Source organism: Littorina saxatilis, linkage group LG8, assembly GCF_037325665.1.
Source record: "Littorina saxatilis isolate snail1 linkage group LG8, US_GU_Lsax_2.0, whole genome shotgun sequence".
In the NCBI taxonomy this organism is placed as follows: Eukaryota; Metazoa; Mollusca; class Gastropoda; order Littorinimorpha; family Littorinidae; genus Littorina; species Littorina saxatilis.
This window is the reverse complement of record NC_090252.1, coordinates 26,050,990-26,065,061: the sequence shown is the minus strand read 5'-3', so window position 1 is coordinate 26,065,061 and position 14,072 is coordinate 26,050,990. Positions and strand designations below refer to the sequence as shown.

Below are 14,072 nucleotides of genomic sequence, written 5' to 3'. Positions count from 1 at the left end.
CTGTGGCTCCTACATATTCTGTGTTGTTTTGTGAAGAAGTGTACTCTTGCTATCCGAAAGAGGCATCAAAAGAACTTATATTGGCAGCTTTCATAGCAGAAAGTGTCTCCAAAGGAGGCTACTCATTGCAAACATGCAAGACATAAAAATGGGGGGTTACCTATCAAAAGGCGCATAATTTTGACCAGTATGCATTTTTGTGTACTAAACCTTAAACGAATATAACAGCAAAGGGTTGAAGTTGTGAGTACTGGAAGAATGCACAAGTAAACTTTCAAGAACATCTGTCCAGTAGCTTTTCTGAAATTGCTCTTCTCACACATACACTAACATACACACACAAACACACACGCCACCACCCTCGTCTCCATTCTCAGTCTATCTCAAAACAAAAGTGACTAAATGTAACAACAGTAAAACCCAAAAAAGGAGATCGTCATTTTTTTTTTTTGTTTTTGTTTTTTTGTCGCAATAAAACACAGAAAGCACGCTGGAAGAGTTAGCCATTGAATGACACGATGAACAACATGTACATGGAATGTAGACGTATGGTCAGGCACTCATGCAGCCATCCTCTCTTTCCCCGCTAGCCACAATAATCTCAAGAGCATTCACTGCTTACAAGCAGTACAACAATATTTGCACTAACGCTTATCACCGTTAGATTCCATCGTCATAAAAGAAATTAAGGTTTATGTTCATCATCATCTTTTAAAGGTGAAATATGTACAGATCTCATAATTAATGCATAATAAAAATGATCCAATTTCCACTGAGATATTCAAAACAAATTCAGATCCTTGTGAATCAAATTGTGTGGTGTGATTCAAATATAGCGTTTTTGTTTAATTAAAGCACAGATTATGAAACACAAATTATTTTTCATTATTCAAATCTATTTTATACCCAATTGTCTTTTCACCTTTTCTTCATCAAGTGTAACTCGCACTGGGTGTATAGGCACATTTCTGTATTCATGCAGTTATATTAAAAGTAATTATACAAACACTGTGCAGATCTTTCTTCAGAAACACAATGCTCATCTAGCTACTGAAGCAATTTAAAAAGAAAGCAGATAGCGAGATCCTAAATTGCACTGATAAATTATCTACATCATATTGTTGTTGATGCTAAAATGAATTTACACATAAAGCAAATAAAAATCAGATCTCGAGTTACTCTTCTTCTGTACAAACTGTCCGTTTCTACTACCAAAGCTGTGCTGCAGTCCCTTGTTCAATTTCTTATGAAATGAGGTGACATTTTTCTCACACTGCAATCTAAATCACTGGAACAATTGTGTATGTAGCACCACTTTATCCATTATGTAACACCATCATATGTCTACTAGAAAAAGCTGGGTTAACTAAATGTAAGTGAACATTAATTTTTTTTTTTTAAATGTCCTGAATATTGTTCTAGAAGCTGCAGACCACACGAGTAAGCACATAATTATTTACACAGCAACACAGGCCGATTCAAAATACTTTCTAGCGGTTACAGATAAATACATGTCTTCTGTAAACTGTACAAAGATTATACACACTCTCACCCATGCACATTCAAAGTGATGAACCCCAAAACTTGAGACATGAACCGCATCTTTAAACCTTAGTGCATGCATTATAAGAATATTCTGCTTGAGTGTTAAATCTACAGCAACACTAGAAATCAGGTTACAGAGAATGATTTCAGTTTCACAAAATGTTGTACAGATTGTACCATTGTTCCTTTTCAAAACAAAGTTTTCAGGATGAAAAAGCAGCTTCAAACCTGAAGAAAATCTGGTCACTTGACATTTCTGCTTCACAGAAAAGTAATCTGCAAAGACTAGTGCAGAGATATTTCACTGAAAGCTGAAGCAACTCCTTTCTCTATATTTACCATTGTCGTTCCAGTTTATCATTGTAAAGTTCTCTCTTTCTCAATGTATGAAGATCAACTCATGCATTAACAGACTCCACAGTATCTGCACATCATAGTTTTCATTTCATTTTTTTTTTAATGCATTTTGCTTATCTCAGTTTTTATTGCACCCAAACATCACAGGTCAGGGCTAGACCTCATACAGTGCAGAGGTAATCCTTTTTTACTATGTCCTTTTGCTTCCTTCTGTTGGTGTGTGCTTCTCGCACCCTGTTCTTATCTTCTTCTACGTACACTCATCTTTTGCACGAGTGGGCTTTTATATGTATGACAATTTTCCCCTCCATTTCAGGGGTTATTTTTGTGTTTCTGGAACCCATCAAACTTCGACATGGATAACAGGATCTTTTCTGTGTGTATTTGGGTCTTGTGCTTGCATGTACACACGAAGGGGGAAAAGGCACTGGCAGGTCTGTACTCAAGTTGACCTGGGAGATCATAAAAATCTCCACCCTTAACCCACAAGATTCAAACCCCGAACCTTCCACACAAACGGCAGACGTCTTAACCACTAGGTTGTTGCGCCCGCAGCGTCCTCTCCACATCCCAGGTGCATCAGAAGCACACATTACAGAAGTGACTGAATTTCCCAACAATGTATGAACACCAGGTATCACATACACATTGTTGTTATGACAACTCTCACAATATCATCTGACAACACAACGTCATTGACAGGATAGGGAGAAGACTGTCCAGCATCCAACTCCAAGACCAAAACCAAGTTCCATCTGTTTGGTAAATTTGTGTGAAACGTAAACGGCAAATTGACCTGGAGACCAACCATTTTTGGACTGAAGTATGCATGACCTGGCCGAACTCGTGTTCACGACTTCATTGGGATATTGTGTACTGCTATGCTCACATAGAAACACAACAAGTTTTCGCTCTGCACTGTATCGAGCTCCTCTGGTCAGACATTAACAGAAACAAAATCACTCTGCATCGATCCACACTCTCTCTCTCTCTCTCTCTCTGTCTCTGTCTCTCTCTCTCCCTCTCTCTCTCTCTCTCTCTCTCTGTCTCTGTCTCTCTCTCTCCCTCTCTCTCTCTCTAAGCTGCCTGACCATAACAGTTACAGTTGATATGTCCGTGATATCTTGTGCATTGAAACAAAATGAGCATGGCATAATAGTTGTACAGCATCAAAGCCAAACAGAAAGACAGAAATGACAATAACAGTGCTTGACAAATCCAGAGATGAAAGCTGATACGTTTTCAAAAACAAGAAAACCTGGCTTTATATTTATCAAATAACCCTTATATGTTTACATTTTCCCTTCTTGATTGTATCAGGAATTTAGAAAATTTGTCAGAATATACTCCTTCAAATCAGGATTTCCTGATGAGAACTAAGTTAGTAGCTTTCATCCCTGCAAATCCTACAGAAGCAAAAACTTTAAAAAATAAAGTGAAGCTATTCATACACGGGCAAAATAAGTAAAGAGCAAACGGTAGCAGTATTTCACTACACACAATTTTGTCCATTCATCGGAAGCCAGATCAAGGGTTTATGCTCAAATCACTTAATTAGTACCGACACGCAATTTACAAAAGCATGGCTGAATAAATAAAAATGTATTTAAATGCGCTAAATAAAAATGTAGATTTAAAAGATAAGGTCAATAGTTCTCCTATTTGTATCACTACAGTTACCCCTCTTTGTCATGGCCGTAGCTGAGAGATTCTTGCACACATATTAAATCATTGAAAACAATGGCATCATTCTTGTTTCTTTTTTGTTAACCATTTTGGTACAATGCCTGCCCAAAAAATACTCTTTGACTGTGTTCAGCAAACCATGAAGTTTTGAGTTTTAATGTTTAAATAAAAAAAAATTAGCAAAGAAAGGAAAAGAAAACGTTCATCTATCTATCTGTTGTGACCCCGCTATTACTTGAGAAGAAGCAACTTCTTCAGTATTGTCAGCTAAATGTAAACAAGTGTGTTTTGGAAACAAAACCAAAAAAATATAAGAAAACATCAGCCAAATAATTCAAAATATTCAAAATGTGCAGGCATCAAAAGTGAGAAAATGCACAACCTAAATTCTTTACAAGCATGTAAAAATGGGACCCACACACACACAAAATTCTGGTTAAAATGGGGAGGGGGGGGGGGGGGATACAACAAAAAGAAGGGTATCTCACAAGACATTTTCAAAAAATGTACAGACAATTCACATTTCAATCACATTTGTTCCTTCACCTCCAACATATATATCTGGATATTTCACAAACATCAGTATTCGCCATTTTTTGGCCCTGTCAATCACATAAGCGTTATCGCCCAGTAATGTGGTTTTTATAACACACCTTTTCTCCCATCTTAGGTAGGTGTTTTCTGACTACAAATCAATACGCATTAAGGGAAGTAGTACAGAAATGGTGAGAGAGAGGTGAGAATTAAAACCTTCATGCAAAAAAACTAAATAAATGAAAAACAAGCAACAGATGACAAAAAATAAGACAATGATTTACCCAAAACATGAGGGTAAACAGGTGGACAAAAAGTCTGATTAACTGAAAACCACAAAGTCAATAGACGATGTTCAGAAATAACTCGTCAGGATTTCAAAGTCTTGTGGAAGAGTTGCGCCCCGCTTTAGCGTGACATGCGGTCGACCACTTAAAACCAGCAATTGCACTGAATACCTGACTCCAATGTGTATATTATGCAGTGTCCACACCATATGATGCGTTTGTCTTTTGAAAATCTGCACACCGGAGCCACGGGTCACTGGCAATGGCCTGCAGTGATCACTGAGCACGCATGTTTCCTAAACACATGTGACCTCAAGCAAAACTCACATGACCTCAGGCAAAATTAATGTTAACACTTTGTCCGCGATCACTTGGGTCAAGCGATCATTGCAGAAACAAATCGTAAACTCCGATGTGTATATTTTCACAAGAAATCGGGTAATATCGAGCGCACACGGCATAGCATACATATCAGTCAGTTATTGGCTGTGAATGGTGATTGTGACTGGCTGACCATAGCTAGTTGTGTCACTAAAGCGGGCCACAACTCTTCTACAACACCTGACAACCCTGACAGTTATATCTGGAAAATGTCTATTCCCCATAAACATAACGTTTGCAAACGACATTGACAATGCAAACGTAACAAAACTGAATGCATCTAAAGTATTCAGCAGAACTATTACCTGCTGACAAGTATATAGGTAAGAATATATGTATGCACGTGTGTGTTTGAGGGGGGGGGGGGGGTGGGGTTAGATGAGGAAGGGTGTGGGGGGGGGAGGGGAACTCCTTTTTCCCCCTACCCTTATATGGTCTCTCGGGGCTTGCTTGCTCATCTTATGGCGATATTTAGCACAGAGGGAGCATTGTTGTTCATCGACATTGTTATAACCGCCCCATCAACCAGTAAATTGCCAATGGAGTCTTGAGATGATGAAATCAGGGGTAACCCCCCACCTCCCCCCCCCCCCCCAAAAAAAAAACACCACAAGTTTAAAACAAGTGGGGGTGTAGCACACAGTTCTTGTAGCATTATCAGTAATGGGGTTGGAACCAAATGGTGGTATGGCAGAATCTCCACTGATCCTGCAACCATTCCAAAAGTAACTGCATGTATTTGGAATTTTGCTTCAAACATGGCATGGTACCAAAGGCTTACTGCCCTTTCAAAATTTGATTTCAGCCAGGTATAACTATTTTATTTTTGTATTCCTTATTTTCTGTGCACAGGGTGAGGGGGGTGAGTGACATAAATAGTATGACCTTTTTTGTGTGTGAAACTTGGTCTGTGTCTCATATCCAAAAGACTTCAAGTTGCAAACGTTGACAGCAAGTGCATGGGTAGAATTAGCAGACTTAAAAGGCAATGCATGCTTTATATTGGAGAGCAGTAAATCGATCTTCATCAGCAAAAAGAACAAGGAAATATAAATTTCATCAATAAAAAGAATAAGGATATTCCATTTCATAATCCCAAAAAATAAAGACCTACCAATTTTCCCCTGTCAAAAGAATAAGTACGTATCAATTTCTTCAGCAAAAATGATAATAACATATCAATACAAAAATGAGGAAAGGGTACGGGAAGGAGATGGGCTAGGATGGGGTGGGGTGGGGTGGGAATCGGACTAAAAGTATATCAGGAATCTTGAGCAAATAAAGGAGATTGTCGAACAGATCTAACAGGGGAAAAAAACAACACTTGCACGCTTAAAACACCCGACTTGTGGTAAAATGCAAAATCCAGATCTTTGCCTTCCAACACATCAGATCAAGTTCTTCAAATTTGAGTGAACAAACAAAACAAAAAAGAAACATACCAAAAAAGTTCCGGAACATTAATACAAGAAGTAGAACACTTTTTTTTACTTTGACAGCATTTCATAATCTTCACTAATGTGTATCTATCAGTAAAATGCTGATTTTAGTAATTCAAACATGTTCTCCCTTTTCTTGACAAATTTGGAGTACAAATAAACAACCCACACATGATTCAAAAGTAAAAATGTGCATGAATACAAAAGAATGGCATAAAGATGCTGTTTAGAGATTGCAAGATAAATTTGTCCTCCAAGGCACGTTTTTGTGTTGTTTGAAACAGCTTTGTATTTACACAGAACAAATTTTGTAATTGTGTTACTTTTTTCTGCACTTGCATGGGACGGGCTAGCTTTGTTTTGATAATACAAATGAAACGGTTCAGAAACCATGTCAAACTGGATGTCGGGGTGGGGGGTATAAAATATCAGGGTCTCTTTCCTTTATTCCTTCAGCGCAAAGAGCATGATTGTAAAGTTATGATGTTGCGCTATATAAATGCTCATTTATTATTATTATTATACCCCTGTCTTCACTTCCAGATCCTCTTGCTTTTCATTTCTCACAGGATGGTGGTGTTTGTGTCCGTAACAGGATGGTGGTGTTTGTGTCCGTAACAGCGATCGATGCTAGATGGAAAAGAAGTACAAAGAATGCACAAAAAAGCAGTGAAATCAACAGGTGAAATCAACAGGTGAAATCAAGGGGTGAAATCAACAGGTGAATGTGCCAGTCTTAGTGTCTTAGAGCAGTTTTGACACATTTCATTATGCATTTAAACATCAGCCTTGCAATTCTGATTGCACTTTCCTTTCCTTCGGACAATACTTTTTTTCCATTCAGTTTCATTTCCACAACACTGCATGGTGATGTTTAAAATGACAATGTGGAGCAAATAGCATAACGGCCACTACCAACACAAGTGATATCATTTCTCCTTTCAGGGAGTAGAGGGGTGGGGGTGGGTGGGGGTTTGATGGGGTTAGAGAGGGCAGATGGCCAATCACAACCTTTAAACCATAACTTCATACAAGTGGATATTAGACCCATTAAAACTAATTCAGGAACTACTTTAAGTTCCATTCTGCATCCTCAGCCCCTATCCATCTACCCCAATATATAATATCGATTCTCACCCAACAAAATTTACATCATTTCACTATTTGGAAATTGCAACCAAAAATTTTTTTAACGAAATTGACCGTTTATCACATGGCAAATATTTGTCCGTTTGCACATTTTGGTTTTGTAACACATGTGATGTAAATGAGGTCTTTTACTACCAAGTGGCTGGTCACAATGGGAACACAGGTAGAAATTGTTCAGACCAGAGCCATAACGACAATTGACCTCTTTGAATGGCTTGATGCAAAACCCATTCAGATGATGACACATTAGTATCATCCAAATGTTCTCCAAGGTCCAAGGCTTTGTATCACAGTGGCTTTGTATCCTTCCAGCAGTTGGGAGATGTGCCCCCCAACACTAAGCCAGAACCAATGGCTCGTCATCGGAGAAACCTTGAATCATGGGCTCATCATCATCTGGAGAAGAAAAATAAAAAAGTGCAAGTTACTGACACACAAGTCAAATAACTTTGTTCATGGTCACAAAAAGTATTGTTCACAATGACATGTCTACACCATCCCTCCCTATTCTGGGATCCTTGCTTTCATGTAGACAACATTACTATCCTAATATATTCTGGGGTGAATCACAAAAACTGCTTTAAATCTGTATCCATGGAGCTGACAAGCAGTCAGATTTCAGCACAAAGATATGACGTCAACTGAACAAACCAAGATGCCTCTTCTTGACCCTCCTATACAAACATGAAAATACAGCAAAACCTGCCCTGGCCACCAACCTCTTGACAACGACAAGAGATTTTTTTCTATGATTCACCTTTCGATAGCAACCACCTGTCTATAACAACCAATGTTGGCTGGTCCCTTAGGTGGCCGTTATAGGCAGGCTTGACTGTGTGTCAAGCAGCATTGCACACACACACACACACACCAACGAACACAAACACACACAAACACACACACACACACACACACCAACAAACACACACACACCACACACACACACACCAGCCCACATGTGTCCCAAATTACCCAGGTCGGAGGAGAAGGTGGTGGTGCCGGAGCGTGTGTTGTAGTGAGAGTTGGCGAAGGCCAGGAAAGAGCGCTGCAGGCGGCGGTGTCGCACCACAAACACCATGACGATCACCACCAGTGCCACCAGCACCAGGCACACCGGCACAACGATGGCCACCAGGTTCTTCTTGGTCAGCTGCACCACCGCGTCACTGCCCGGTTCATCTGGGTAGTCTGGCAATACACAGTACTCAACTGTTACAATGCTATCTGGCAGCTAGTTACATGTAATATGTGGATATTGTGATCAATAACACTCAACTATTACAATGCTACCTGGCTGCTAGTTATAATTATGTGGACTTTGTGTCACTGCCCAAGTCGTGTTGTGATAAATAACACTCAACTGTTACAATGCTATCTGGCTGCTAGTTATAATTATATGGACTTTGTGTCCCTGCCCAGTTCATCCAAGTAGTGTTGTGATAAATAACACTCAACTGTTACAATGCTATCTGGCTGCTAGTTATAATTATATGGACTTTGTGTCCCTGCCCAGTTCATCCAAGTAGTGTTGTGATACACAGTACTCAACTATTACAATGCTACCTGGCTGCTACCGTAAAAGTCGACCTATAAGCCGCGACTTTTTTTTCCTAAATGGACCCCTGCGGCTTATAAGGCGGTGCGGCTTATGAATGACTTTTTCTGAATCAGTGGCGTGTATCCGACTTCGCTCAGTGACCTAGTTTCCGGAAGTTGGATCGCCGCTGTGTAATGGCCTTGAATCAGCTGTGTTTACCTCAATTCACTCACTCACCTTCTTTCCGGAAGTTTGAAGCATGACAATAACTTACACTCACACAGTAATGGGTTGGCATACACCGGTTTTGATCGATCACTTCGCATTGCTACTACAGAGAACAGCAACACGCACATCTCCTAAAACAAAGCAACGTACAACCACGATGCCGAAAACACGGAGGCAGGCCTATGATGCAGCCTACAAACTTGCAGCCATAGACTTGGCTGTTGAAAAAGGCAATCGCGCTGCTGCTCAACAAATCGGCGTCAATGAAAGCATGATTAGGCGTTGAACCGGCCCTTCAAAGTGGTGATGAGGGATGAGTGGGAGAGGTGGATGGTGGATGTCGAGAAATCATTCACAAAGACTGGCCGCATGCATAGAGCAACCTTTGCAGATGTGTGCCAGTCAGTGGGTCCTGAAAGCTTGGGATGCTGTCAAAAAGTCAACGATCATCAACGGCTTCAGAAAGGCTGAGATCATCACTGGAGCAGACGACGCGACAGACAACACGACAGCCACTGACAGTGGGGCCGAGAGTGACACTTCCGGTGACTCTGTGCCAGAAGCCATTCTGAACTTGTTCATCTCCGACACTGAGGAGTCCGACTTCAGCGGATTTTCAGCATCAGATGTTGAGTGATTTACAGAACTAACTACAGGTGCTGTGTGCAGGACGAGAGGACAGTTTGATAGTCCAGAGTTCTGTGAATCACTCAACATCTGATGCTGAAAGTAAAGTGCAAAACTGACAAGTTAGCCGGTTCGTTTTTGTGTGTGTGTGGTTTTTTTTTCGTTGACTTTCGATGTTTCTTGACTTGAACTTTGCTTCTAGGCGCGGCTTGTATGCCGGAGCGGCTTGTGTATGGATTTTTCTGGGTTTTTTTTTTAAATCGGGGGGTGCGGCTTATACCCAGGTGCGTCTTATAGGTCGACTTTTACGGTAGTTATAATTATATGGACTTTGTGTCCCTCCCCAGTTCATCCAGGTAGTGTTGTGATACACAGTACTCAACTGTTACAATGCTATCTGGCTGCTAGTTATAATTATATGGACTTTGTGTCCCTGCCCAGTTCATCCAAGTAGTGTTGTGATACACAGTACTCAACTATTACAATGCTACCTGGCTGCTAGTTATAATTATATGGACTTTGTGTCCCTGCCCAGTTCATCCAGGTAGTGTTGTGATACACAGTACTCATCTGTTACAATGCTATCTGGCTGCTAGTTATAATTATATGGACTTTGTGTCCCTGCCCAGTTCATCCAGGTAGTGTTGTGATACACAGTACTCAACTATTACAATGCTGTCTGGCTGCTAGTTATAATTATATGGACTTTGTGTCCCTGCCCAGTTCATCCAAGTCGTGTTGTGATAAATAACACTCAACTGTTACAATGCTATCTGGCTGCTAGTTATAATTATATGGACTTTGTGTCCCTGCCCAGTTCATCCAAGTAGTGTTGTGATACACAGTACTCAACTATTACAATGCTACCTGGCTGCTAGTTATAATTATATGGACTTTGTGTCGCTGCCCGGTTTATCCAGGTAGTGTTGTGATACACAGTACTCAACTGTTACAATGCTACCTGGCTGCTAGTTATAATTATATGGACTTTGTGTCCCTGCCCAGTTCATCCAGGTAGTGTTGTGATACACAGTACTCAACTGTTACAATGCTACCTGGCAGCTAGTTTGAGACAAAAAGCAGTGAATACAGCATCATGCCCGGTTCACACAGTATTCATCTGGTATAATGCTAACTGCATTTCAACACAAAAGGATATGAGTTGTTCTTTGCTACTGGTGACAAGTGGGGGTCAGCTCACACGGACGCATTTTTCAATGCAGTCTAGGGGAGAAACTGGTCACAAAGCACCCAGTACATGCCAGAGAGATAGGAGAATCGCCACAATCAAAGAAAATACCAGAATCATTCAACAGATATGGAAATGTTAAGATTTACTGTGAAAATGCTAGCAAAAATGGTGACCAAAAACGGGAACGCACACTAGGAGTGTCTTTGCCGACTTACCTCCCGTTCTGTGTTGTTGATAAAAGTCGTGTCTGTGCTGTTTTTGTTTAAATAGTATATAATAAAACTGATGCAGTTCTTGAAATGTTGCAAATTATTGTTGTCTTTGTTAAATGCGAGAGAGTTCTGAGGCGTAATCTGCATACGGCTGATGTCACACATAGGGTACCCCACTTCGATCAGCGTAGCACTCCAAATGAGCTTCATAGCAGAAAAGCAGATACTCTACCAAAACACTGCATAACAGATCTACAAGACTGAGCCAGAATCATTGAAATTTACTTCCTGTATAAAATATTGCAATCAAATTTGTTCACGCCGTCACACATGCAACGCAGGTTACCCTCGCCTTCGATTCAAAGTAACTCCACTCTGACTGAATTACCATCGAAACGCAGATAACGAACTGATTCGGAGATTACACGCCACACATTTATGATATTTTACACACAAATTTCAACTGTGTTGTTTCGCGATAAACAGCCATAAACAAACAAATGTGGCGCCGTCACGTCGCCTCGGAAGGAGAAACGCAGGTTACCAAGAGGTTGTTTCCGATACCTGTCTGATTAAAATCATCGTTTTTCACGAATGAAGGCTCTTTGGCAGATCTGGTGAGTTGGAAACTGTCTATGAATGTTTCATTTAATGTCAAATGCGTACATTCTTGTCGATATTGTTACCTTTGGGCTCATAAATGAAGTCAATGGTCGTGTTTTCCTAAAGTGACTTTTGTCAGCATAGAACTTACTGTGCTTCGATCATTGACTGAGAAGAATCTTCCGATGACACTAGTTCATTTCACTACGCGACTGCAGATCTGCAAGGAAACTTATGGCAGGGGAAATAAGCTTAACTGAAGACGAATAAGCGGAGTAACTGTTCTTCAACGGATTGCTCTCACTGATCTAAATATTTAGATCTTGTCGTCTGCTAGTCTGCTAATAAATAGTCTTCGGTCGTGTGAAAGTCACATCTATTTCGACTGTGTGCATCGATCCGTGTAGTGAAATGTTGATCTTTGATGATTTGGCAACATAACTTCGCTAAATGTGCTTCGAGTGTATCTCCCCGTTAACCATTTGAAAATGTCTTTTAACAAGACCATGTGTCGACAGCCCAGACGGGGAGGATCTTCGATAGCTCACAGGGTATATAATGTTTTCAACCGTTTTTTAAAGAATCCTTTCAAATGTGCTATTCCAAAAGTACCCTATGACACGATTCGAGTGGCAAAGAACATTCTCTGCATTCTCAGTCTGTGCAGCCGTTTCGGGTCCTATCGTCATCATACAAACACACACACAGACACACAAGAACCAGCTTTAAAAGTTAGATTATGTAAGAACCATGTGAACCAGTGATTTCTTCTTATGTACATCAGATACTACAGTATTTCTGCTTTATGAAAAGCTATATTTCAAAAACAAAACTAGAGATTTGAACTGTGACCACTTTTCCCCCTTTCTGTCACGAGTACTGAAGAACAACTCATATGGTGTCCGTGCCTGGTTTATTCAGGTAGTCTTCAAAAACATTTCAGAACTTAATCTTTTTCTTGTGTGTTTTTGTACCCTAACATGACCTCCCTGTGATTTGCATCATGTCTGAAAGTCAGCAAACCCAAGAAGAATGCACAGGTTCAGAGCTCAAGCTTCAACACTATCCCAGAACACCTCACCATTACCTTTTGTCGACGGGCCTCACACTGCTCATTACTTAGACTCTCCTGGCTTTTCAGGTGCTCAACAAAACTTTATTTTGTGGGCAGGCCTAACACTGCTCACTAGTAACACTCCTGATTTTTCAGGCGAGACTGAAACAAACATGCGTGGAGAAACAACTCACAAGCAAAGATATGTCTCAAAGGTTCTCCATCGGGGGCGCCCTTGACGGTGACTTTGATCATGACAGTGTAGCGTCCATCTTTGAGCGGGTGGTTGAGCTGGGGGTCGTGCACGATGATGCTGTCCACCAGCTCCATGTCTCTCCACAGGGTCACGTTGTAGCCCTGCAACAACAGCCAGCGCCGTACAGTGAGGACAGGGGTGTGGTTCACAACAGCCAGCGCCGTACAGTGAGGACAGGGGTGTGGTTCACAACAGCCAGCGCCGTACAGTGAGGACAGGGGTGTGGTTCACAACAGCCAGCACCGTACAGTGAGGACAGGGGTGTGGTTCACAACAGCCAGCGCCGTACAGTGAGGACAGGGGTGTGGTTCACAACAGCCAGCGCCGTACAGTGAGGACAGGGGTGTGGTTCACAACAGCCAGCACCGTACAGTGAGGACAGGGGTGTGGTTCACAACAGCCAGCGCCGTACAGTGAGGACAGGGGTGTGGTTCACAACAGCCAGCGCCGTACAGTGAGGACAGGGGTGTGGTTCACAACAGCCAGCGCCGTACAGTGAGGACAGGGGTGTGGTTCACAACAGCCAGCGCCGTACAGTGAGGACAGGGGTGTGGTTCACAACAGCCAGCGCCGTACAGTGAGGACAGGGGTGTGGTTCACAACAGCCAGCGCCGTACAGTGAGGACAGGGGTGTGGTTCACAACAGCCAGCGCCGTACAGTGAGGACAGGGGTGTGGTTCACAACAGCCAGCGCCGTACAGTGAGGACAGGGGTGTGGTTCACAACAGCCAGCGCCGTACAGTGAGGACAGGGGTGTGGTTCACAACAGCCAGCGCCGTACAGTGAGGACAGGGGTGTGGTTCACAACAGCCAGCGCCGTACAGTGAGGACAGGGGTGTGGTTCAGTCACAAGTGCCTACCTTTCTGCACAGCTCAGTCGGAAGTACATAGCTCAGTTGGTAGCGCTTCGCTAGGTAGTGCATAGCTCAGACAGTAGTGCATACCTTAGTCAATAGTGCATACCTTAGTCAGTAGTGCATAGCTC

At 41.7% G+C, this 14,072-nt stretch overlaps 1 protein-coding gene across 2 annotated transcripts in view; it reads right to left on the bottom strand.

Annotated features, from left to right (window-relative positions):
- Positions 1-833: 833 nt before the first annotated feature.
- The window catches only part of LOC138973152 (sortilin-related receptor-like), an 84,561-nt gene continuing 71,322 nt past the window's right edge, over positions 834-14,072 (bottom strand). For both annotated transcript variants that reach the window (XM_070345829.1, XM_070345830.1), the window contains 3 exons: positions 13,026-13,188; positions 8,351-8,566; positions 834-7,774 (listed from right to left, as the gene is read on the bottom strand). In XM_070345829.1, the coding sequence (XP_070201930.1) occupies positions 7,716-7,774; positions 8,351-8,566; positions 13,026-13,188 (438 nt within the window). In that variant the 3' untranslated portion in view covers positions 834-7,715. The remainder of the gene's footprint in view (positions 7,775-8,350; positions 8,567-13,025; positions 13,189-14,072) is intronic.